Here is a 26,461-nt window from a genome sequence, read left to right as displayed (position 1 = left end):
AGAAACACTCATGTGAGCAAGGTTTCAAAAAGTAGAACTTGGATTTACTTTGAGATACTTTGCATTATCTCAGTGTCTTATTATGTCACAGAGAGATGTGAGTATCTCTTGAGGATATTTGGTCACATAATGGAAACCTGACTGAATTTTAAAACTTTCATCTTGTTTCTTATATTTGTACTGTTAGAATTCTTTTCAAACTTGCATCTGTTACTGTAACTCTAGGTGATGCTTTACGAGATGGAAAAACACTGACTCAGCTACTGAGTGCTTGTAGTCCAGTAGGTTAAGAATGGATACAAAGCAAGTAAAAAGGGTTAAAACTCAGTAAGTGTTCACCTCTCTCCTCTGGCCCCAGCCCTTTCCCAAATCTGCTCTCTGATATTTTTTACAGTGAGTGCTCTTGGACCTTGAGTTTTATGAGTAGAGCATGAGTATCAGGTGGAAGGGAGTTGATGCAGGGTGTAAAGAAGTGTGTGATGTCAGAGAAGCAGTTAAAGAGAGAAGATAAATGCAGTTTGGTCAACATGGCCTTCCTCTGACTCTCATTGTGGACTTCTCTTAACTGGACAGTCAGGGCACCCAGTTCTGTACCAAGCTGCTCATAGGGAACCAAAATTTGCTTCAGCAGCTAGGAAACAGCTATTCAGAGCTGCTGAAATGGACCCCAGCTTCCATCCATGCTAGACAGACCCTGGCACTAGTCAAATCCAGGACAGAATTTCTGTTCTTTGGTCTTGCCACTGGACTGGAGCAGCTGGAAGGTGTCTGGTTTGCCAAAAGACACCCTGTACAAGTAACATTTTCTGGAGTGATGTCGCAGCATGAGACATAGCACTTGGCTGGTCCCTGGGGCTGTCACAGCTGCTGCAGCCCCTCAGAGAATGACAGACACAATCTGCACTCCCAGTGTCTTTCCAAGGCTTACAAACTGCATACTTGAATAGTTTTCACTCAAGAGCCCAACTTGATGCCCTATCCTGCAATCTACAATGCATTAAATTCCCTTGGCTGTAGTTCTGTTTAACCATCCTCACTAGCACATGGGACCTTGTGATTTGCCTGGCCACCTGAGTCCCCTCCGTTCTTTTTTCTGGCACGTAGTAAATGGTAAATAAATTCCAATGTGGGCAAGTGATGTTTCAGAGAAAGTGCTGTCTCCTTTCTCAGTGAAGTTTAATCATCTTCACCTTGTGTGGCTAAATTTGATGTATTTCACCAGTATAATGAGGATAATGCTTTGTATCTCAGCACAGTGAGACAATGTGTGATTAGAATGATCAGTCACATCCTGGCCTGGCAAATCCTCGCCTGGAACCAAAACAGCATGAAAATGGGAAATAGTTTCTTCTCTTTGCTCTCATTACCTAAAGGCAAGATGTTTTAAAAGAAATATCTGGTTGTCTTACTCAGGAATACAGAGAGTTGTGCTTTTGTGCAAAGGCCATGTTGAATTTGAATGATTTTAGGTGTTTTTTTTAAATGTTTACGTTTATAAATGTTTGAGTATCATCTCTTTATGGCGGCTTCTCTTCTCCTCTTTAATTTCGCTTCTTCATGAGTAATTAATTTTATTCTAGCCTCATAAAATAGAACAGAGAGGGAGGTTTCATTTAGCATCACAGTAGTATAATGGATTTTTTTTCTATTTTGATGTTACAGAATTTATAAGCCCTTTCTTGATATTTCTATCTGGAGTAGAAATCTTACTTGGTTAACATTTAAAATAACACTGCTTCTACTTATTAGTGTTATATGTTAATATACTCAGTGTTAGCCAAATAAATGTGATGGCAAAGTATTTATGAAGTGAATATTCTAAGTTTTGCAAATATCAGAAGAAAACTATTCAAGACTTTTTATCTCTTAGATATTTATAGGTAGATCTAAAAGTAAATTTCATAGGTAGGTCAAAAAGTAAAATTTCTTCAGATTTCTCTCTTTTCTGGTCAGTAAGTGCTTCAAGTGATGTCTCACTCCTCTAGTTTTAATTCTGGAAAGCAAAGGCAAATATATTATTCTGTATATTTTGATACATTATGACAAGACGAGGAATTGAGTCAATTATAAGGTCCTTTTCTAAAGCAGATCTAGTGTTTGAAAAAGTTGCCATAACTTCAGCCTGAAGATTTACAGTCCTATTCCTATCACAAAATGTCTTACTTATGTCTTTTATCTGTGCTTGGCCTGGGTGGTGAAGACAACCCAGGCTGAGGGCTTTGGTGTGGATATGGGAAAGCAGCTACATGTTCCTGGTCCTGTCTTTAATCTGCTCTTTCTGTGTAAAAGCTGTTTGAGATTTTCCTTTGTGCTTCAGCCTGTTGCCTGCTCACTGTATGGGAACAGGTGATGGATAAGGAGCAGCTAGGTTAGGTGTGTGCAATGCTAGTATAATTAGTGATTAATACTGATGATCAGCTTCATCTCCATGGTCTGTTTAACTGCTCCAAATCTTGTTTCTGAACACTGGTAACAGTGTTGGTTAAGTGCTAGCTCAGGTGGAACTTTTTCTTTGATAGCATTGCAGTCAAGACACCAATTTCATCCTCAGCTGATAGTGGTCTATGTTACAAAAACCAGCAATTTCTGAAAAAACTGGAAATGGCCTTCTAACCCTGGTGCTTAGAAGGGAGATCCAGTGCAGATTGGAATAAGGGAGTGCTAGCAGGAGAGGTGGCAGTGCAGCACAGGGGTGCTCTCTGTGCCATGCCAAGGTGAGGCTGTGACCCCGGGGATGAGACAGAGACAGGAGGAGCTGAAGGCTACACAAAGGTAGATGGCTATCCTCTCCTGCTGACATGCACAGAAGACAAATCTTGTCCCTGAGCAACATGGAGAATGTCTCAGTGTTCTTCTGCTCTTTCTGAGGATGGTAACCTGGGCCTGTGTATGCAGTGAAAGATGCTCAGACAATGAAAATCCAGTCATTTTTTAAATAGGCAATTTCCCAGACTCAAGACAGATGCCGCAAATCTTAATCTGGCCACAATTTGTGTCAATATCACAGGATTTGTTTGTCAGAAGGAGCAAGTGAGCCTGGCAGGGTGGTTGGGAAGGGAAGCCTGCAGCAGGAAGGCACAGGGGCAGCAGTGAGGAGCCAAAGGTACCCTTCTGCCACAGCTTTTCACAGCTCCAGGGGCAGAGGTGGCTCCATGTGGGAGCACGGTGTTTCCAGGCTTTGGAGCAGAGCACAGAGCAGGTTCTTCAGCCCCTGTGCTGCTGACTGAAGTTACTGCCTGTGATATTTTGGGAATATGCCAACCTGGGGAAAGAGTGCCACGATTCCTTCTGTCTACATTGCCCAGCAGAATAAGGAAGTTGAGGTTTGGCTTCCTTCAGAAGTTAAAAAAACCTCCAGCACTCCACAAAACAGAACTGTTCCCAGCTCCATGCTTCTCTTTGCTCTGGTTTTCACCAGGCAAACATTGACTTTGGTCTTTGCTTTTTACCAGAGCTTGCTGGAGAATTTGTGATTGCTATGGTTTATGCAGCTCTTTTCTTAAGGTATTGTTTATTTTCTTCCTTTGCTCTGCAGCTGCAAACCACAACAGCATGATTTAATTCTGCGAAATCAGAGATCAGCACAAGTTGTTTTAGTTTTTTTAGACACATTCAGCCTGAAGTCAGATTTAGCTTGGTTTTCAGGTTTTCAAATAAGGGAGTCTTGTGATTAATTGCAAAAATTGGAGATGATCCTGACATTTTAGTTCTTTAAATCTGGGGAGGGGAGGTGGATTTACTGCCTTCTGTTCAGCTTTACGCTTATAAAATTTAATGAAGAACTTATTAAATTAATATGTCTGCTGAAGTAGTTAATAATTTGCTTAAGATAAGATCCCTTTTACTCCTGTGTTTTCCATATCACTTTATAATTCTCAAAACTGTGAAAGAAAACACACAGGCATAAAGTAATTGTTGGGGTTTCCCCTTCTCCTAATCTCACTCCCCTTCATTTAGAGCTACATGTAGAACTATGTTGGAACTTTTTAAAATGTATTTTTACTTCAGTGTGGAACTGCCCTAACTCAAAAGGTACATTGATAGTTTCAGGAAAACCCACTACCCTCTCATGACTGGGCAGTAAGTAAATTCATAAAATGAAAATTTTAGTCTCTCCATTTAATCTGACCTATTTAAAATATTCTAGCAGTTCATCTGAATTGCAAATTTAAAATTAATATATGTTTGTCATTGTAAAATATACTAAAACTGTGCAAAATAAAAAAAAATCAGTCTGAGTATACATGTCTATACTGGTCTCAGTTCATGTTAGGCATTAAAAGCAGAAATAATACACCTGGTTTTGCACCACCATGACATGAAATTTGCATCCAATAATATTGCCTTTATGTGACATTGAAGAAAGAATTTGTTTTGTGTCATAATGACTTAGTAATGTATTAGTTTGTTGTTCCCCTTAAAAAAAAAGGAAAAAATTCTAAATCCCAATCCAAAATATAGGATACACCTGCTTTCTTACAGCCTTGATTTATTAGCCCCTGGTGATTTATTGGTCAGTGGGCTCTCCAGCCCCCTGCCTGGGCAGTAGCCCTGCCACTCCCCTGAGCCCTTTCCAAAGGAAGACATTTCACTTTTGCAGCAGCCCCACAGTGCTGGCTCATAATTATCCTGTGATCAGCTGGAGTGGTCACATCTGTCTTTCACCCATTTCTAGCTGATCTGGGACATCTCAGCAATAGGCCCTAAAGGAATGAGTTTGTACATAATACTTCAGCTCATTTCTATCCCAGTTCTCTAGCCATCAAGATTTTCTGGCTTAGTACTCTGACTATCCTTTGAGGTCAGGACACTTCTCTGCTTTTTCTTATTGATAGAACTCAGCAGCATGCTGGTAGCACTCCTGTCTTACCACTGAAGAGGTTTGGTCTATGAGTTTCATGCTCTCTTCATGAAAATTTCATTAAAATAATATTTTCTATGGTAGTTTCTGTGATGGTGAAATGCTCCTCCTCTCATTAGTAGAAAACTGGAGGTGGTATGGATATAAAGATGTTGACCAGTGCAATACAGGGTTTATTTAGAGGTGGAAAGGCATGAAAAACTGTTCCTGTAACACAATCCCTTGCAAGAATGATCTTATAAATTGTGACTTGGGTGCAGAATCCTGGTCTGTCAGCCCGTGCCAGCCTTGAGGAGGTATAAATGACCTCTGCAGCTGGGGAGGGGCAGTGGGAGCTGTTTGTCCAGTGCACTCCTTGGACTTTGGACTGCTCTGCCATGGGGCCTCAGGGAGGTAGCTTTGCCTTAGGGAGGTTTATCTTTTCACACACAGCGTGGCCAGGACTTCTTTGAGTCAGAGTGTTCCCATGTAAGAAATTAACCTGCTAAGGGAATCCCATGTTTTACCTTTTTTTCCTCTGAGAAGGAAATAATGCTCCAACATCTCTTTATTGCATTGACATCAAATGTTTGAATCAGATGTGGAAACCTTAGATAAAACCCAGCACACCAAAAGGGTGTCCCATCATTAATAACTTGAGTTAGTAAGCCTTGTGCTAGTAAAACAAAGCTTTCTCCCTTCTGTTATGTAATATTTTGTTGATGAATCAGAAGCTATTGTGGTCTCTTCCTTTCTAAGAATCTCACATGCATCACTGCACCCAGAGCTATAATGAGCAGGTTTTATCTTATCAGGTATGTTCTGCAGTGCAGCCCAGCATCTTGGGAACATCTATTGCATTTACTTAACCCTTTCTCAAATGTCCTCATGGGTATGAGCTCCACTACCCATTCTGACTGTCCTCAGATTCTAACTTTTCCAACTTTTTTTACACCCTCTGGCTACTCACTGTGCAGCCTGTAAGTGGAGCTTTCCCCTGGAAGAAGGGAACTCCTGGGCCACAGTAGGGATTGCTCCTGAAGTTTATACTAATTTTCTCATACTGTCTTCCCTGATTGTAGTCTCTGCTATCCCCAGCCTACCTCACACATTCCCAAAGTGAGCTACCTGCTCCAAGTCTGGTTGTGTTGTTTGGAGGGCAGTGTCTTCTCTGTCCCAACGGTGCTGCCCAAGGATGGCAGTGGGATGGATTAAGAAGGCAGAATGTCAGTGTTAAAAAAAAGGGTTGGATGAATGAGGCATTCTGACCTCTAGGACCACTCATTGTGATGCTTGATGAAAAGAGAAGGCACAGAAATACAAGGACTGGCTGTGAAGACTTTGATTAAAAAGTGGGGAAGAGAGGAGAACAGGAGCTCAGAAATGAAAGAGAATTTTGCCATAGTAAACGAGACTGAAGAAGTGGATATTTACTTAGCTCTAGTTCTTCTTCTTAAGAAGAAATGTTTGTCATCCAAACATTTTGAAAATTTTATTTACTCCTCCTCTTCATTCATAATTCTTTGTTGCTTTTAAAGAGCACTGGGCCAAACCTCATGCAGTGGGGATTAAGTCCTTTTGCCTTCAAGAGGTATTTCCTTGTGGTATCAAGAGAAGTGTCGAAATAGCTCTTTCCATGCTCTGGATGATAAAGCATATTATATGCTGCTTGAACATTAATAGACTCTATTATGATGATTCATAAGTGTCTCCTGACAGCTGACTGTCTCAGCTACATATGGTTTCTGTGCAAAATATGGTCTTTGGGAGGAAGAAAAAACAAAAAATGGGCTGTTTTTTCTGGAAATGTTTTTGCTTCTGCAGATGGCAAGGGAAAATAGATGTTTCTGGAAAGTAAGATTCATTCTTGCTGTGTTATGGATACTTTAGGTAGTATTACTAGTTTATATCAGGTAATCCAAGAATACCCCATCCTCTCTGGGACAAGGTTTGCAAGAAATAGTATCTCTTGTAAGATCACCTGATACTCCTGGAAAAACAGGCAAGTAATGGCCCACTATTTTTCCTTTGCTTTGCCTAGGTGTTTCATTAGACCATTGTGGCTGCACCAATTTGATGCCTTCAATACCTCTCAATCTTGTTTTCATTTAATGTTTCTCAGGTATTGATGTTATGTCAGGTGATATTATCTCTGTCAGCATGGGACTATTGCACACTGTCAGCTTTATGATTGTTACGTGCTATCACTAAATGTCTTTCAGAGGTGAACCCATTTCTGGGAAGTTACATTACTGAATCTGAGCATTAGGCTTTTTTTTAATGTCAGTCTTTATTACTTGTGTGTTCTCTTAAATGTTTCCTTGGGTTCTTTTGTGTTTGTGCCTGCTTTGTATATATGGACTGTGTCCATCTATCAACCCCAGCTGCCTATGGAAGAGAGGGCAAGGGATTGAGGGCAGGTCATGAAGGTAGAAAATGTCCAGAAATCAATTTTCACTGTGAAATCAGATGTGCTACCACAGGTGCAGGAGCTCACACCTATTTTTAAAATATGGGAACATGGTTAAGCAGAGAAAAGCCTCCTCTCTTCCTCCTTGATCCCAAAAAATTTATTCCCTTTTTCTGGAAGAGTGGAAAAACTTGTCCAGAGAGTGCTGAGAATTTATCAGCAAAAACAAGCATCTCTGGCATCTCACAGAAATGGATCCACTGAGATGTGGAGTGGGTGGGAAAGCTGGAAGCAAGTGCCTATCCTAGTTTGTCCAGAGAAGCTCTATGCCATTAGAACAGACTGGGCAAGGGGGAGAGAAGGCAGCTTTTTTGGCGGGGACCTGAAAAGCAAAGAACTTTTTGCAGATGCCTGGCCAACCTAGGGCTCAACAGGGCAGTGCTTATTGTAGTGGCTACATCTGAGTTATTTTAAAAAGAGCATCAATAAGCATACCATTAGCTTGAAATTGAGGTGGTTTTTTATAGTGATACTGGCAATGTGTACCATAGCAGACTTTTTCTGTTGTAGAGGTGCAATAAGAAATGTCAGTCAACTTACCCTCTTAACAATACATTTTGGTCTCCTTTCCCAGCTTGGATGCTGTATTGTGCCTGCAGCCCAGTCACCCACTTGTCCTCTCTGCCACACAGTTCTTAATGCTACATCTATATGGATTTCCATTCCCTAAATTCATTATAGAAATATCTATTCCATTAAATAATTCATGTTCCCATTAATCTAGTTTATTACACCATATTTTATAGCCATTAAATTCACTAACAAAGAATGCATAATTTTGGAGACAGCTCCTGTGCAATATCTCATACTATGAGAAGTGTCATAGACAGGTGCTACATTTCATACAATGAGCAAAAAATCTGTGAAATCTTTACAAATCCCATTTCAAAACTGGGGCTTGAAAAATCTTGGTCATAAAAACTTAAAATTCAAATTGACAATATGACTCCCACTTCTATTTTTTTCCCCACCCAACAATCATCTTTCTACCCACCAGCTGATGCATGTGCTTGGTCAGCTCTGCTCGGAGATGACCTGCCTCCCAGGTTTCCTCACCCACACTGCTGTGAGTGCCCCCAGCACTGCAACAAATAGGAAAAGCTGCAGGGAATCAACACCCTGTTAAATATTTAAGTGTCTCTTCTTGGATTATGTGAGTCTTTCTGTTTCTCGTGTTAAGCTTTGCTTTGCTTGAAAACTGTTTTTCAGATATTTCCAGGGACATTGGCATCTCCTGTATCCCATCAAGTGGCATAACCTCACCCCTGCCTGTTGTCTGAAATACACTGCTCACTCCCTTTCCTATAGTTTAAATCTCTTCCCTCTATAATCATGGTAGTTAAGTCTTTGTTTGGCCTGTGCTTGTGTTGAGGATTCTGTGCTGTTTTTGAAGGGGGGCACAGCTTGGGAATCCCAATGGAATGGAGCAGTTTAATTGCAAGCTATTTTATGGGGAATTTTCAGCTGGCATGTTGATAAGACAGCTGGAGTCCAAAGGCTGTGCTTGATTTCCTGGCAATAAAGGCCATTGCACCCACCTTCATCCTTCTTGGAGAGCACAAAGAGAGGCTGCAAGAGGAGGCTGCTCCCCTCTCTCATCAGGAGTGGAGGCACCATGTGCTGCCTGCGTGATGCCAATTCTCTGCTTTAACTGGCTCTGTGTTGCACACTGCATGTCTTTGTGCATCTGACAAATTATATGACAGGTTACAGATTATTCTAATCTGCTCTGCTACTCTTCTGGTATCTGAGAAGGGAGCGCCTACCATATGTGCTGTGTTATCCTAGCTAGTGTATCCAGCCTTGTTTATCTGTCGCCTTCACACCTTATGTTATTCTGTGATTCAAAACTGGTTTCCTGTTAACTGTTTACAGTGATTTGAACAAGATAGACTTGTCAAACAGACAGGAAAAAAGGTTTAATTGCTTATTTCCCCTGGTCTCCTGGGGCTGGATCTGTAGGATTCCATTAAAGTGGTTAAGGAGAGAAGCAAATGGCATATGTAAACTGACTTGTTTCCTGTCTCTCGTAGCAATTGTCCTTGTTGCAAGTTGACACCATTGAATGTCCCAACTTTCATCCTTTCCTATCCCACTTTTTTCTCTCAGCAGTAGAGATGAGCAGAAGGGATGAGCTGTGTTTGAGAATTACAGGCTCAAAAGGCTTTTGTGCAAAGAATTGTCTGCTGCATTGCTGATATTTGGAATACTTTCTGTACTTGTTTTACTGTTACAGGAAGCATTTCATCCTGCAGCATCATCCCACATCTTCCTCCATAAGATCTTGTGAAAAATTTACTTAAACAGACTTTGTCTTAGCAGTCAGGCATTCCCTCCTTAGAATCCTGGCAGGATGGAGAGCAGCATGTGCAGCCTGTGCAGGGCAGGGTGTTCTATGGCTTTGCAATGAGTCACAAAGCCTGACTTAAAGAATTCATGCTTAGTAATGTGACAGCTGTGACGATGGGTGTGCAGCAAGGAAACAGCTAAGGGACATGTTAAGTCACATGGGGAAAAGCAGATCTTGGCTGCAGATAAGTGTGTTGGTTTTCACCCATTTTGATGAAACGAAAGCTGTGTTGACCTGTTACATTTGCTCAACACTAGACTCATAGTTGGTGAATCAGTGCTGTAGATTTAGAGTCAATGAGACAATCCACACTTATATCTGAAGATCTCAAAAAGAGGAGGGGACAAAAGTAATGTGAATGAATGACATGATGAGGACATTTTCTTAAAAAATGCTGTAGTTTCATTGATTTATGCAGTAAATTACCTTAACCAGCAAAATTGGCATAATGCAGCTTTCCCTTTTGAAGAAAGCTGAGGAAACAAGTAAGGTGAGAACTCAGAACAAATAGCTCTTCTACCCAGTCTTGTGTCTGGTACTGGTGCTTTCTGTCCTGTATGCTCTACCATTTGATTTTTGGTGTTTTGCAGTCAGTTTCTGAAGTGCATAAAGGGTCAGAGCAGCTGTGGCCAAGAGCAATAATTTTTCTCTTTCTCTGCATGATTGTCTGCCTGTCTTTTAGGGATTTCATATAGGAATATATTCTATTCCATATAAATGCATTCTACATATATCTAAAGTCAGAACTGAGCAGCAAGCAGTTGGTCTGGCTGGAGATGCAAGTTGCCCTGCTTATGAAAAGCAGGGCTGGGAGACAGGTAATCTTCCATATCCCCTTTTCTTCTACACTGGTAAAACTGCTGTTCCAGTTGTTTTTCTCATCTGCTTGTTGTGAGTCAGTGATTCTGGACTGGAAAGTTCTGGTGCTGGGCCTGAATTTGAAGTTCATAATTCAGCTTTTTATTTTTATGCTGCTACATGGATGCCCTGATGTTTTAATGAACTCACATAAACGCTGTGTACTCTGACTGCTCAGGAAGAAGAATTACATTTGTGTGAACTCCTTATGGATCTGTAAAGGAAGTGCAGAATTACTATTTCTTGTGTCTTTGACTTTGTACTTTCAATATAGATTTCTTACTTCATCCATACCCAGGTATAGATAGATGAACTGTGTGTAAGTTTGATGCCATGCTGGGTTTAACTCAGGCTCTCTGGTACTATGCTAGTTTGGAAACCACTGGAAGTAGCCAGGTCAAAATATGCTTGGGCACATTTTTTACCTCTAAAAATCCTGCATAAGAGAGTGGAGTGTAAAACCCAAGGTGAATCTAAAGAATGCTATTGCACTACAGAAGATACTCCAGGTTTCCTGGTCAGAAGTTCCTACGTGCATGTGCTTTGCAACCAAACCAGGGCTTTCTGCTGAGTCCCTGCCCAGAGGAAGAGCAGAGCACGCTGAGGCAGTGTGCACACAGCCTGCACAAGAATGTAATTAGCTCATGAAAATATTTGCCACCAGTACAACATGATGCTTCTCAAATTAGATTATGATAGGAGACTGAATGCTGGGGTTAAAAAAAAACAAAACAAACAAACAAAGAAAAAACCCAACTACCTTGTTTTAAGTAGATTTAATGCAAAATTAAGGTAAAGCCTAAGAGGAATACAGCACTTTAACAGTTATTATGTTTTATGTATTCACTGATTCAGCCCAGCCCTGAGAAATTAACCCATTCTTGACAGCAGTGAACAAGAAATTCATGGTACTTCTTTTTAATAGATGGGGAGATAGCAGTTTGAAGCTGCCTTTATTTTTTCCAGTCAGTGGTGGAAGAAAAGAGGTTACTTTTTTTTCCTGGTTAACTTTTTTATTTCTTGTTCTTGTCTTCATGTATGTTTTGTGGTTTTGCTGTGCTTTTATTCGTGTTGCTTTGAAAATTTCAGTGTCTCGGGGAAGAAATGCTCGGCCAAATTCTGTCCTCAGTTACTTGTGGGGAAAAAAAATCAGAGAAATGTATTGACTTTGCTGATATAAAGCTGGATGTTTATTGGAGTAACCCAGTATAAACCAAACAAAATTTATCCTTTTCTCTTTGTTCATTTGTAAATTGACCTGTATAACTTGTAAATAAGTAGTTATGAGGCCACATAACTAAAACACAGCTGTTTGTTTTCTATTGCTTTCAATTCAAGGCAGAGGGTCCAGCCCCTTCCAAAGGGACGTGACCAAAGCAGTGTTTGTCTGTTGGTAAAATGGTCAAAACTGGGATATAAAACCTAAAACCACTGCAGCATTATGCTCTGACTTTGCAAAATTATCCAAAAGTTTGGCGGCAGATCCTTAGAGCCAAGAGCAGAGGTTTGAACGCTGCTTTCTCAGTGTGACGCGTCCAGAGGAGGTTGCAGCCCGGCATTTCCATGGCGAGCGCCGGGCCGCTCCGGGCTGCTGCCGCTTCGCTCTTTGACCCCGCTCCCGCTCGGAGCCCGCGGCCGCGGCGGGCCCCGCTCGCCTCGCCGGCCGCCTCCCTCAGCCCCGCCGCTCTCTCTTGTCGTCTGCAGACAAGAAAAAGGCAGGCAAGTTCCAGCCTTTCAAGAAGCTCTTCGGCAAGAGGAAGAAGAGAGAGCCCGCCTCGGAGTGCGAGGAGCCCAAGCTGAAGCCCAGCCACTCCTTCGGCAGCATCTGCAACGGCGCCTTCTCCGCGGATGGCGAGCCGGACGGCGGGCTGAGGTGAGCGCTGCCAGCCCCGCACCGGGCCGGGCGGCGGGCTGAGGTGAGTGCTGCCAGCCCCGCACCGGGCCGGGCGGCGGGCTGAGGTGAGTGCTGCCAGCCCCGCACCGGGCCGGGCGGCGGGCTGAGGTGAGTGCTGCCAGCCCCGCACCGGGCCGGGCGGCGGGCTGAGGTGAGTGCTGCCAGCCCCGCACCGGGCCGGGCGGCGGGCTGAGGTGAGTGCTGCCAGCCCCGCACCGGGCCGGGCGGCGGGCTGAGGTGAGTGCTGCCAGCCCCGCACTGAGCCGGGCGGCGGGCTGAGGTGAGTGAGTGCCCCGCACTGAGCCGGGCGGCGGGCTGAGGTGAGTGCTGCCAGCCCCGCACCGGGCCGGGCGGCGGGCTGAGGTGAGTGAGTGCCCCGCAGCTGCTGCCAGCCCCGGGCTGAGGTGAGTGCCCCGCACTGCTGCCAGCCCCGCACCGTGACACACCGCGTGTTCCCCCGGCTTCTGGTGGGGCTAAACCTCAGTTCTCCCTCTGCCGAGTGGCAGCGATTTCTGCATTGCTTGTTCTGAGGCGTGTGCATCTCTCCTTCCTCAGAACGTGACACCTGCTGCTTTAGAGCTCAAAATCTCGATGCTTTGAGGGGCACGAGTGCTGCTCTGCAAATCAGAAATCCCGGGGGGAAGCAGAAATGAATCTGAATCCAGCTCTGTGATTTAACACAGAGCAGAGGTATTAATGGCACCCCTGTTTTTCAATCTGGGAAAAGAGAAACTTGAACTGGCTGTTAGAGATACTTTAATGCATACATTTTGCTGCAAGGTGGTATCTTTGGGTTGGGACAGACACATTCTTTTTCACTCTATCCCAAATAATTTTTGCATTGTAATTGGGGTCAACAAAGAGACTGCTTTTATTTTGAACCAATTTGAATGAGGAGTAGAAGAGGAGAGAGAGGCACCTGAAAATCAGATCATATTCCAATGGCAGTGGAGGATGACAGAAGGACAGCATGAGAATTTGCTGTGGGGGTGGTGGGAGTAAGAAACTGTACAGAGTAAACAAGTCAGCAATCTCTAACTAGGAACAGGAAAAATCCCCAAACCAAACAAACCCAAACAAACAAAACCCAAAGAAAAAAACCCTTACCCCAATAATAACAAAGTCCCAGGACCAGATGCACAAACTACTAGAGTCAGTAATAACTATTTCACTTTCCAACCCCTCATCTCAGAGAGGTTAGCTGACTCCTGATCAAAGCCTGCTCTTTTGGAAGAAAAGGAACTGTTTGCACTGGGAAGTGTATATGGAAGTGTAACAAAAAACTCTGAAAGGGTAAAAAAACTATTCCAAATTCCTCTGCTCAAGAATGAAATGTGTATCAGAAGTGTCACCCTGAGCAGTATTTCTAATGGTGTCAATGAAAACATGATTTTAAAAATTATTATTTGGGGGACTTTTTCACTCTGAGTTTTTGTTCCATTTTTTCACTCTGAGTTTTTATTCCATTCTGTGAAATTCCTTGAGTATCAGGTTTCCTTTTGGTTTCTGTGGTGTGGTTTTGTGCACTCTTTTGCTCATCCCAGCTTTTTCAGACAATCAGTACCTAGCAAAGCCACACTGCAGCTGGAGGTGTGACTGACACTGTTGTGATGCTTTAGCTGAGTGCACGATGCCAGGCCACTGGAGGAGGTTTTAGTGCCTTTTCCCTCACAAGCAATCTAAATGGCATCATCTCACTATCAGGCATTTCCCACTTGGCATAGCTGAAAGTGCAGTGCTGCACCCAGAAACAAACAGTGATATGGGAACTTGCCCTGTTCCTCAGCAGTGACATGAAGGTGTGGCAGGCCTTGTTTGAGAATGTTAAATGTTTGCATTTTTAAGCCTATTAGGTTTTCTAATTAACAAAAGCATTGAAAGTTAGCTTCTGGTGGAAAAATCAGACTGTACAACTTAAATCAGAGAGGATTAGTAAATGTGAAGGGTCCCATGTCTCATCTGAAGTGGACCATTTCTTTCTGTGATCCCTCAGAGGTTTTGGCCTGCTAGAAATACTCAGTCAAAGCTCTGTTTTTCTTGTCATTTTCATGGTGCAAATGTGGGTGGGATTTGATGATAATTTTCAGTTTGCAGGTATTTTTTGCCATGTTACTCATTTTACAACAAACATAAATATTCAGTGCAGTGCATTTGATTGCTTTGGGAACCTAGTTTTGCCACTCCAGTCTGTTTTCAACATGTCTTCCATCCCTTATATTTTTTAGCCTTCCCTGTAATTTCCAACATTTATGAATTGAGTGAAGAGATAGGCTAACTAAAATAATACACATCATTGTTTACCAGTTATCTAACAGTAAATGCATTGCCTTACTTTCCCTATTCATACAGAAACAGACTAGAGCAAATACAAATAACCAGTAGTATATGTACATAAGCAAAATCCTGACAATTTTTGTAAAACCTTTTGCTTCAAATTCTTTAAGAATGTACAACAACCGTATAGTAAAAAAAGCTTAATAAAATTTCAAATTTTGCAATAAGAGCTCAGGGATGTTCCCATTCCTTTAATAAGCTATATTTCTTCCTCAGCCTGCAATGTACATGAATTTGTTATCTACAGATGTGTCCTGTGGACATTTAGCTTTGTTTTGGGGAGAGGGGATGGTTGTTTCGAACATATATTAAGGGAGGAAGCTGCTTCAGGAAGGTAGAGACAAGCAAATGAATGAGTGTAGGCTAAAGAAGACATCTGTATTGCTTCCAAGACCTAAGCTAGTATTTCACCTAGTGCTGTATTGGCTTACAAGCCTGCTCACAGCTAACACCTGAATCTCTAATGGAGGCTGTGCTGACTGCCTGATGCAGACATGCCCAGAGCAGAACAATTTAGGTGATCTACATGTGGTGTAGATTGACTAGTGAGTTGGAGGCACCTGAGAGATCTGCCTGTCCATCCTTTCTTACATCCTGGATTCATCAGATGCAAATAACTTGCTTGGTATCCTGATGTATGCACGCTTCAACCTCTTTATTCATCTATGTTATTTTGCAATACCCAGGTGGGAGGTTTCCTGCTGCAGTTTGTCTTGCTCTGCCTGGAATTCCTTTTCCTGTTTCCATATTGCCCTTCTTGAGTTTACAAAGTTAAAACTGTATTCATTAACTTTCTGTCCTAACCATAAGGGCTGGGAGATAGAAGTACTGACTACAAGAAATCTCCACAAGTTTGTGGAGCTTCACTGAAATCTCCAGAAGCTTCTGAGGCTATGATTTAGCACGTTAAAAGACTTTATAATTGTCTTTTTTGTCACAGTTGACAAATACTCAACTTCTGAGCAAGCATTGTGAAGACAGACCTGAAAGGGTACCTGTACAGTGCCCTACTAAAGTCTGTCATTCTGGCTTGATGTGCAGAGGCAGTGGGGAATTAAATTTCTCTTGTTGGGGGTGCAGTAGAGTACCTCTCCTTGGGCTGAATGCAGTATTTCAAAGGACCTGGAATTAGACCTGTCAGGTGTTTGGGACTCAAGTGTGACAGCATTGACCTTCCAGGAAAAAGTCTCTGAGCAAACTTCAGTGTCTTGACAGTGACTGCCACAAAAATGGGACCCCTTTACTTGCAGCATTGGGCAGTTCTGTGTGAAGCACTCTAGATCAACAGTAAAAAGTGATCTGTCTCCCCACTTGGAGTTTCAAAGAGCTCCCAGGAAGCTTTCTCTCTGTCACATCAATTTTTCACACACTGGATATCTTTTTTTCCACTGTATTAACTGTATTTCTGCAATTAACTGTAATTTCCTTTCTAAGTGCCTCATTTTGGGTGCCTTCTTGACTCCAGTGCAAGTGTTTTGTTGCTGTGGTATTTGGTGTCCACCTTCTCCTGAAGACTTCATCTCATCAGAGCTCTGATTTAAGCAAGTATCTCTTCAAGCCCAAGCAGAGCAAAGCAACATAGGGACGTTGTAAGAAATTTTGTTTTAGACAAAAAACAAGCTTGGATTTTCTTACTTGTGTCAGCTGACATGCAAGCACCTGGAAAAAGGTTTTTATTTCTGGGTTATGAGGTGTGTTGAGGATGTTCCAGAACAGAAGAGGTTATGGCTGCAGTTTTCCATGTGCACAGCTTTTAAAAATAAATTTTATTACAGGTTTTGGTGAAATTAGAATTGTTTCTCCCTTTTTGTAATTTATATTGCAGCTGAGTAGCGCAGAAATGAGCCACAAGCACCCAATGAATGGCCATTTCTGATGTGTACTCAGAGCATGTGGCCAGAGCAGAGGAGAAGGGAAAGCCTTCCTGAAATGGTTCCTGGTGTCTTGAGAGAACATAAGGCTAGCATCACACTCAGTATTTCTGCTGACCCTAGCTTTTCTTGACACCTCAGCTCTTGACTTCCTCCCTTCTATTACGGGCATGCTGAAGTCTTTGTGCTCCAGAAGCTTTCTTCTCGGGTGTGTGATCTAGAACTTTTTCCTATTAGCTCCAATTTTATCACTTAGTAGAAATTTGCAGTAAATGCCTTTAGCTTGCCTTTTGTTTTTCCAGCTGCTGCTTGAGTGCTAAGCTGCCTGTAATTTGTATATGATCATGAAAGCCCCTCAGTAGAGTGTGTTTCTGGAAGTGCTGACATTTTATATCAGGTGCTGCTTTGTTTCTCCTTTTTAATGGGTCTTTTGTCCTCGGCCCTGATTATGACCAACTTCATTTTCACCTCAGTAATCCCAGAACTGTTTTCACTCTGGTCTTCACTTCTATCACATAGGCTGTCTTGCTATCTTCTCCTGGAAGGTTAGGCTGTCTCACTGCCCACTTGTCCTCTCCCTTGCCTCCCTTGTGGATGTTTTTGTTGCACCTCCCCTCCTAATCATCATGTACTTCATTTCCTTTCAGGATTCTGCATGGCAACTGTAATTTTCAGCAGCTGGTGAGGTCTAGGGCTGGGCTCTGGATAAAACAGATTTGTCACCTGTAATAGAATGTACTGTCTTATTTCCTCTTCCTTGCCTTCCTTATCAGCCAAATGCAGTTTCTGTATAACACCTATTCCTGCCAAGGCTCATGTAGACTTTTCTCTTCCTTTTCTTTACATTTTTCCGTATTTCAGGGCAAATTTTGTGTAAACGTATGTTGCTATTTGACAAAATAATGTCACATGCAGTGGATTGTCAGGTCAAATGTGGAAGCTGGACTGTTTAGAGTCCTGCTCCTTTTACTAGTCTGCATAGTTTTATGCTAACTGCTGAATTATTCACATCCTCAAGCTGCATTAGGATCCACTTGCAGAATTACTGTAAACCAGGGTGATGCTTCTCTTTGCGCATGCTGCCACTTCCTGAGATTAGACAATTAATGAATAATTACATGAAATTCATTTGTTGAGAACTGTGTAGTCCCACCCAATTACCTTCTTGTCAGGCAGCAGCAAAGGCAGAGCCACTCCCGCAGGGAAGGCAGCAGGACACCAAGGGGATCCCAGAGCAGGAGGCGTCCATGGTCATGCTGCAGCTCCATAGCTGAGAAGGTAGGGCCAGGAGCAAGCCAGGAAAATGGTCTGCAAACTGAACTCTGGATTAAAGGGCTCCATGACCAGGCACAGTTTTGTCTGAGCTGCAGACAGGCACTTCTCCAGCATGGCTCAGGCAGGGACCAAAGCCTCAAATGTGATCCTAAATAGAACTCCTGGACCTGTGTGTGCAGCTGGAGGCTCCAAATGAGGCTGATCAGGGACATTAGAGCTTGTTGTGCACTCAGGGCTTTGATGCTTCCCATGGTTAATTTTATGGCCATAATTATAATAATTTTAGATATATTATGAGCATGATGCATCAGCTGCTTAAAGCTAGGCTTGATCTCTACTTCTAAGAAAAAGAAAATTACGGTAAGTTCATAGGTTCCAGGTGCCTTGATGACACCAGACTGGAGCTTTGCATTAAGATAATGCTGTGTGATATCTTTGAAAAGAGCAGGGCTACTCTGAGCCTGGCTGCACAACTCATTGTTGGCATCAGTGGGACTCAGATGGGTCAGGGGGACTGTGCCATTTTCCCAGGGTTAGTGCCTTGAAATTAAATGGTTCCTGAAGGCGATATGAATATATATTTAGAAGGAATGCAGAAATTATCTCTAAGTTTACTTCATGAACAAGATTCCCTGTTGAAAAAGTCTCTCTTTTGTCTGTGCAGACTGTGAGGCCCATGTTTATGGGTTTGTTCATGCAATGAAGTCATGTGCTGTCTGAGCACAGCTCTAACTCAGAATCGTGTTGTAGCACGAACAATATTCCCCATCCAGGCGTGAGTTAGAACCAAAATCTCCTTCCAGCAGATGAAAAAGAGGACACTAAAAATATATCTCAGAATTACAATCCATTTTCCTCTATTACAGTATTAATGCATCTCTGAAATTAATAGAAAATGCAATTTATGTTTTTCATCTCTGGCTGCCCTGGAGACTTTCATTGGAGATGCAAAATGTTGATTCAGATTTCTTTTTTGAAACAAAACATCAAGTAGAGGCAACCTATCACTGCACTTGTCATTTCCCTCAGGCAATATTCTGGGATGTGGTTCTCAGTTTCTTTTGAAGAGATTATATGAAGGGTCAATACCTGGCTAAACCAAATTCATTCTTGCTTTGCATGCTTTTTTAATTTTTTATTGTTTAAAAATGGTTTTATGTTAAGAAGTTGACTTTGATCTTTAACGACTACAGAATTGGTTTCTAATGGAAATCTACAAGAGTGAAAGTCATGAGACTCTGGGTTTTTTGGACTTAGTCTCTATAAACATAAAAGAACAGAACAACTCATTCTTTCCCTTTATTTTCCAGTTTCTATTTCTAACTCTTTAATATCAGAGTGGGAGGAACATTTATGACACACTAAGAGGCAACTGGTGGTGTGAGATTTCTGTACTCCAGTAATGCACCAGCATGGGATTATATAAGAGCTGAGGTCTCAGTACTCCTTTCAGGAAAAGCTTCCCCTTTTTAAAGGATCACACATTTGTCTTTAAGAGAAGAAATCGCTCTGGAGAAAAATGGGGTCTAAAAACATCATAGCCACCAGCGTCAATACAATAATGTTGCATTCTGTGCAAAAGTGGTGTCCCTCCACATGCTCTGGTGTAGTTCAGGGTGCAGACCACAGCAGTAAATGTTGATTGGTGTCTGACTCTTTCCAACAGCTCTCTAGATATGCAGCTAGCATGGAAACTTGTGTCAGGATTTGCTCAGCTGAACCAGGAATTTGTGTGGATTTTTGAGTTCCAATGTTTTGGGGGGATTTCATGTGAACAATGACCACTAATAAGGCACAAAAGAGGCGATGGGAACACATGGAGAGGAGGATAAAGAAAGTGTGATACCTCACCCAGTCCTGACTTGAGGTACCTAGAACTGATGGAAAATTGCATCCTAAATAGGTTCATAGCAGTAGATGGCTGAGGGAGGGTCCAAAGAGGGTCTCTGTTGCATTTCATGGGACAGAAGTAAGACTTTTCCTGTAGGCTCAGGGTGGTCCCATTCTACTGGGAGAGATTTGTTTCACATCTCTGAGTTTCTTAGCACACAGAGATACCTCAGCAAGAATGAGTAATGGATAAAGATAAAGCGCAAATAGAATTTAACTTTGCTCTCAGTATGAAAAAAATAGTTTTGAAAATTTGTCTATTGCAATTGAAACTGGAACATGATATTTGGGTTGCAACACATCTTCAGAGAGAACAGGTTCAAGGATTTGTTAAAAGTGCTTTGTATTTTGATATAGAACATCCATAATTCATATAATTTAGTCAGGTTTCTGAAAGTGAGTCAGATGATGATTCAACTATTTTCAGCACAAACAGCCTCTGAAGTGTCATCACTGGAATTATCAACAGAAGTGCTCATAAACTGATGCCCCTGTTTTCCCACATCTCTTGGAAGTAATATGGAAGTTTGAAACTGTAATACCTTCAGCTATGGCTGTGACTGTAGCCCATATCTCTGTCATGCTGTGAATTTGTTGAAATCCACTCCTGATATTGACATTCCTGATATTCCTTTTAACTGAAGGGAGAACAGTCTGTAAATGTGGATTGTGAGGATGTTATTGTATAAAGACTTCTGAGAAAAACTTCAGAGATGGGTAGCAGCAAAGGAAACTCAATTATTCATACTGTATTATGACTTAAAAGAAATTCAGTCTTTCCAAAAGTAGAACATGAGCAAAGTGAAAAATGGAGTGGAAAAAGGACCTTTGTGATATAATCTGTCAAATTCACAACTGGGAAAATGTGAAAGGATTGTGGGCTCCAAGGGAGTAAAATAATAGACCTTTCAGAAAGTACAAGTAGCTTGGAAATCACCTTAACTGCTATTTAAACTTGCCTGTAAAAGAAACTAGGTTACTATGATGTGTGAATATCTTTTTTCCGATGTTCTTTAGCCTACATAGATATTTAAACAAAATTCTTAAACTATTTTTACCAGTTGTTGGACATGTGGCTAGCAGAATTGCTCATTCACCCACTTCTTAAATATTCAGCATATTTGCAAAGCATTTCGAAGGAATAGAGTAGAGAGCAGTCTGGCATTAATTCACTGTGGGGTTTCTTGTGACTGTCTCATGTTCTGACAATTTGGAGTATGTTTTATTACAAAGTCAACAAGAAAACAAAAACTGAAACAAAACCTTTCAGATACTTGTCCTCCCTTTGTTATGAAACAAAATTGTGTGTGCCTTGTAACAAGGGAAGAGAGAGAGAGAGGGAGAGCAGTTGGTGTCTGGGAGAATGTTGGAGATGCTGTAAATGTTTAGCACGGTCCTAACCTGCCACTGGTACCATTGGGGGCACTTGTCAAAGACAGAGCTGGATTTTCAGTGCTGATGTACTTATGGTTGCAGGTCACATGGAGCTGCCAAGCTGCTTCATGTGGGCTGCTGTCCCCAAAGTAGACTTTAAGTGAAATTTTGGCAAGTTTTCAGGCAGGAGGAGAGACTAGATTCCTAAAAGTGTCCTCAGGTCTGCAGCAGGGTGGGGAAGACTTTCACCCAGGCAGTCCACCAGAACTGACCTCAGCAGTTGTTCTTTTCTTCCATAGAGATTCAGGTCTTATCAGGCAATTCCTACAGTCAGAGTATTCCTGCTGTTGGTCAATTCAGTTTTGGGGTTTGAACTCCTGGCAAATTCTCTTCAGTTTCAAAGCTGCAGGTTGGCTGCTCCCAACTTCAATATTAACAATTCATTAGTAAGGTCATGAACAGCTTCCAAACAAGTCACTGAACTCTTTGGTGCCTGAATTGCAACCCTTGCCTACTAATTAGTTGTAACAAACAACACAAATATACATGAGGTGTCTGATTTTAAGTATGAGAAGTCCAACCCACTGTACAGCAAAAGGTGTGAATGGTGTTGTATGCACAGTGAGTAGCTGTGAGACCAAGCCACAAGTATCTGAGCCACAGCATAGCTGGAAAAATATTTGAGAGAGGATCCTCTCTGGAGAACAATATGACCTGGACCTGCATTCTCAGCAGATCTCTCAGCTCACAGGTAAATAGCAAGCAACCAGTTCCCACTGGCCTTGCCTCCTGCACCTGCCGCAGGCTCACACACTGAACAGTGCAAGTGCAGGAGGGCTTGCCATGGCCTGGATTGTCAGATTTTGTGTGTGTCCTTCCTGCCTTGTTGAATGCAATGCTGGAGCTTTCAGTTCAAACAGACCTACACAGTCATATGAGAAAAGCCAACTTTCACTCTGTTTCATGTCGAACCATTCATTTCCAGGCCTGCTAGGAATTTGTCTCTGTGTAAGGGACACTTCTCAACTTGTGGTTCACTGGTTGACTCCTGGCTGGCCAAGCAAGGCAGAGGTATTTCGCTGCCATGCAATTTTCCCACAGCTCTGGCTGAGTCACAGTGATTTGGTATAGAAACCTTTTTAGAAGCAGTTTAAAAATATAATTTTATGGTTTCTAATAAAAGGTTTCTAAAAGAAACTTTAAAGTTGTACTACCTTTAACAGCCAGAGGCAATTGAGTTGTGGGTTTTATAAAAAAAAATCTAACATAGAATATGGCATCAGTTAAATGTTCCTCTTCTTCCATGGCTAAAAGTGTTGTGGAATATTGACCAGCTCTTTGCCTGCTTGTGTGTTGGTTTGTTTCAAATTAAGCATGTTGCTCAAATATTATTCTGGATGAAAAGAAGTTTTTCAGTTAGTCTGTGATTGTATGAAAGATTAAACAATTAAGACACTGTGTGTGTTCTCTCCCCAGATTTGGATTGATTATTTTGTGAGTGCAAAAGTATTTTATACATATATGAGACAGAGGGAGAGGGTTTGGGGGACTTTTTATCCTGTTATTTTCAGGTTACTTCCAAGAAATTCTGTTATAAAAGTCAAGAATAGTCTATCATCTGATCACTTTCAACAGGGTTATGTAACCATATATGACACTCTCCCTTTGTAAGAAAAGATTATTGTTTTTACTTAAAATACCTCAGGGAAAAATGAGATGAAAATGTAATAAATACATTTCCAGCTTATTTGTTTCCAAAGTATGAATAGAAATATCTTGAACACTTCATGAACAATTAGAACTTTTTAAAAGGCAGAAAAGTTAATATACTGATCTTCTTAAATATGTGAAACCTAATTCTTTTTTGTTCTTTTACTTATGTCTTTCTCTGGAAGTATCATCTTCATTGCTTTTGCTGAAATACTTATTTATAATGTTTTAATCATATGTAGAAGGTTATGTTGGATAGATCTGTATCAAAACTATATTTTTTCCCCTCCAGATTGTTTTCTGAAACTATAATTGGGTTCTATAAGGTTGCCAACAGGTTATTAAAAGGAGAGATTTACGACCTTGCAGTTGTTCTGGTTTTTAAAATTGTGGCTTTATCATGATTATAGATTATGGGCTTTTCACTTACCATGGGATATTCTAGGTGAGACAAAACATGACTTTCAAACAGATACATTTTTCCCTCAGTGTGCCCCCAAAGTACTAGCCTTTTTTTTTTTAAATTCTAAGTTTTCTTACAATTAAGTTCATTATAATAATTTCTGGTAAATTAAACTCCTTTTCATTTCATGCCTTTGCCTGTGGACTTCAATCAGAGCCATATAACAGGTTCATTTGTGACACACCCTCCTCCTTGGCATCAGTGCTCAGTTTAGCAGCAGCACACGGGCATTTCTTGCTCTTTGTGGCCAATCAAGGACACACAGCTTGGTGTAACAAGCTTCTTGGCAGTCTGGGGGTTTGGTGATAACCTTTTATTGTTAGTGTCATCATGCTCATGGCCATAGGAAGTGCTGAGTAATCAGCCAAAGGAGGCAGCTCTATGGAAGTGGCTTCCTGCGCTGTAACACCTCTTTTTGTGTTACAGAGCTCCCTTTGCTTGGCACCTGCTGTTTTCTTTGAGCAGGAGTGGCAGTGTGTCACTCCCAAACAGTGGCACTAAGCAAGAATGCACTTTCTTAGATATGCAGTCTGGCAAGGTGTGCATCATCACCATCTAGTCTGTATCCTGAAAGAAGCAGTTAGAATTGAGGCTTACAAGCAAAATCAGTTGAACTTCTCAACACTCCTATTCAAAACACCCAACTCTAGGTCCTTCCAAGGAAGAAGACTGTATATAAAGGAATCGTGCACCTCCATTAAACTTTTGAAAACCAAAAGTGTTTGGATACCCCTCCACTGAGAATGTACAAAGTTTTATGTAGAAGGCAAGGCGGGGCGGGGGGGGGGAAATCCATACAGCAGGACAACCATGATATGAAGAGTCACTCTCATAAATTAATTGCAGCACTTACTTACTTGTTGACTGTTTTCTTTAACAGATCCCCCCATTATTCTATGGGCAGTCGAGCTTTTTCCCATGACAGTATTTTCATACCTGATGGGAGAACAGAGAGTGAACAGGCCATTCAAGCAATGTCACAGGAGAACGTTTTAGGAAAAGTCAAAATTCTTCAGGTAAGAAATTGCAAGTGGGAAAAATATTTAAAATGTGATGGAAAATGGTCTCCAGAACATGTTAAATGTGCATAAAGATGGGTTGATTTTCCTGTAGCCTTGGGACAGTTTCTCAGGCATGTTAAGTTCTCTGGCCAAGAGCCATTGCAAGTAATTCAGATAATCTGCAGAAGTTCCAGGTTTTGGTCTTGAAAGGTACAGCAGTGATGCTGTAAACATATCTGCAGAAACATCTGCACCTGTGGGACTCGTCTGAATTGAGCTCATGGTTTTGGCATGTCCTGATCTGTATGCCTCAGTCCTACAAATGTGGTAATGAGAGAAAAAAGGAAGGTTGTGTTGAGGGCAGGGAATGGCATGCAAAATAAGAGTTCTTTGCCAAAACCAATTTAATTATATGTTTATATGTATTACATTTTTTTTCTCTTTTTTCTCACTGCACTTTCATTGGTTTTCATGGAAGGTGGATTTGTTTATCTCTCCAAAGCATAAACAACATATTTGGGTATTTGCTTCTAAAGAGCTTTATATGATCCACTTTCCCTTCTTTTCCAGAACTCTCTCCCATTAGTGCTTGAACTAATTTTTTGCTTTACTCCCTGTTTATCTGTAAGATTCCCAGCTTTATGCTTTTCTAGACCTTGCGAGAGCTGTCCTTCAGAAACATGTTGCACTTTATTGTTCAGGGTGCTGACGTATCCTGTCAAAATGCTGATGAATTTTTAATGCTGTGCAAGTGCTGTTACCCTGAAGATGACTAGCAAAATACCATTGATTTCTCTTACCTCTGAAGTCCACCCACAATCCATCTTTCCTGGTGATTGAGAGATCTTGAAATTGGACAGCTCTGACCTTCAGGATGGAATTGTTGCTGCCTCCTGCCTGGTGCTGTCAGCAGACAGAGCACCTGCATAGTGCTAGCCATGCTGACTGTGGATGAGCTCTGAAGCAGAAGCCACACTAGGACATCTCCAATTCCCTTATGCTGGCTTTTCAGCTTAAATTTCCCTGGGTCAGGTAGATTCGGTGTATACTATTTTCCAGGCTGGAAACCATTATATTTCAAATGACTGCTGACTCCAGGTAAAGTCCTGAGGTATGTGGGCCTGCCCTACAAAGCCCACCAACTCTTTCAGGGAGCTGTGCCCTCCCTATCTGTTGGATTTGTTTTCTTGGTCTCTGTATACTAGCTTTACTCTGAATAATTTTTCATTCCAGAGGTGTTTTCTCTCATATCAAAACTCAGCTTAAATTTCTCAATGGAAATTAGTGCCTTTGCTAAACTAAGCCACTTGAGAAAAAGTATAATTAATGCAGTTGGTAATAACCATGTTCACTGAGCAAATGCTAAATCAAGAAAATAAGAGCAAAATGTCACCCTTGAAAGTCACAAAATAAATAGCCAGTGGTACTTTCTTGCTCATATCTTTGCATAAGCCTTTTTTTTAGTGTGGTTAATTGCATGTATTTTAAGGGACAATATTGTTTCAGCTGCTTGATGTAAAAAATGTGCTTGCCTTTTTATTTAAAACTGAATGATGGTAGTTCATTTTTGTTGTTTTAGTGTATCTGGAACCCACCTGTAACATACCAGATTCATTTTTCAACTCTGATGATGGTGGTGAGAGCTACTTATTCATTCAGAAAAGGAATGCATAAGGAGTGCAAATGACATTTTTCAGCATTTACATGTTCACACAGAACAGTCATATATTCATCTAAATGTCCATGGATTTTTTTTGTAAACCCATGGAAAGCCTCCCTGTAATAAGCCCAGGGCACACTTCTTGTATCTTCAAAAATTGCTGCCCACCTTGTAACTTTTCCCATTTCTCTAGCCGTGGCTTCTGCAACTGTTCCCTGAGTTTTAGGAAAAAGTCATGCCAAAATCCCATTGCACAATTCAATTTTACCTTAGAGTTGAGTCCAAGTCTAATGAGTTATTTGGACTATTATTCCTATTTGAAGGTTTTATGCACTACATACCCCATCCTTTTTTTCCTGCTATTCTATGAGCCAGTGTTTGCTATGTGATTTTGCAGTGACAGAAAATGTTGATGCTCTGTCTCCTGATACCAGAAGCTTCTATCAACTTTGAAATCTCTCCGCAAGCTAA

At 41.5% G+C, this 26,461-nt stretch overlaps 1 protein-coding gene across 1 annotated transcript in view; it reads left to right on the top strand.

The window, feature by feature from the left end:
- The window catches only part of CRACD (capping protein inhibiting regulator of actin dynamics), a 130,178-nt gene that overhangs the window by 79,234 nt on the left and 24,483 nt on the right, over positions 1–26,461 (top strand). The window contains 2 exon segments of the mRNA XM_036382140.2: positions 12,223–12,391; positions 24,210–24,345. Coding sequence (XP_036238033.1) covers positions 12,223–12,391; positions 24,210–24,345 — 305 coding nt within the window.

This window comes from Molothrus ater, chromosome 4, assembly GCF_012460135.2.
Source record: "Molothrus ater isolate BHLD 08-10-18 breed brown headed cowbird chromosome 4, BPBGC_Mater_1.1, whole genome shotgun sequence".
Classification (NCBI taxonomy): domain Eukaryota; kingdom Metazoa; phylum Chordata; class Aves; order Passeriformes; family Icteridae; genus Molothrus; species Molothrus ater.
The sequence above is the reverse complement of the archived record's forward strand: the minus strand, read 5'-3'. Positions and strand labels throughout refer to the sequence as shown.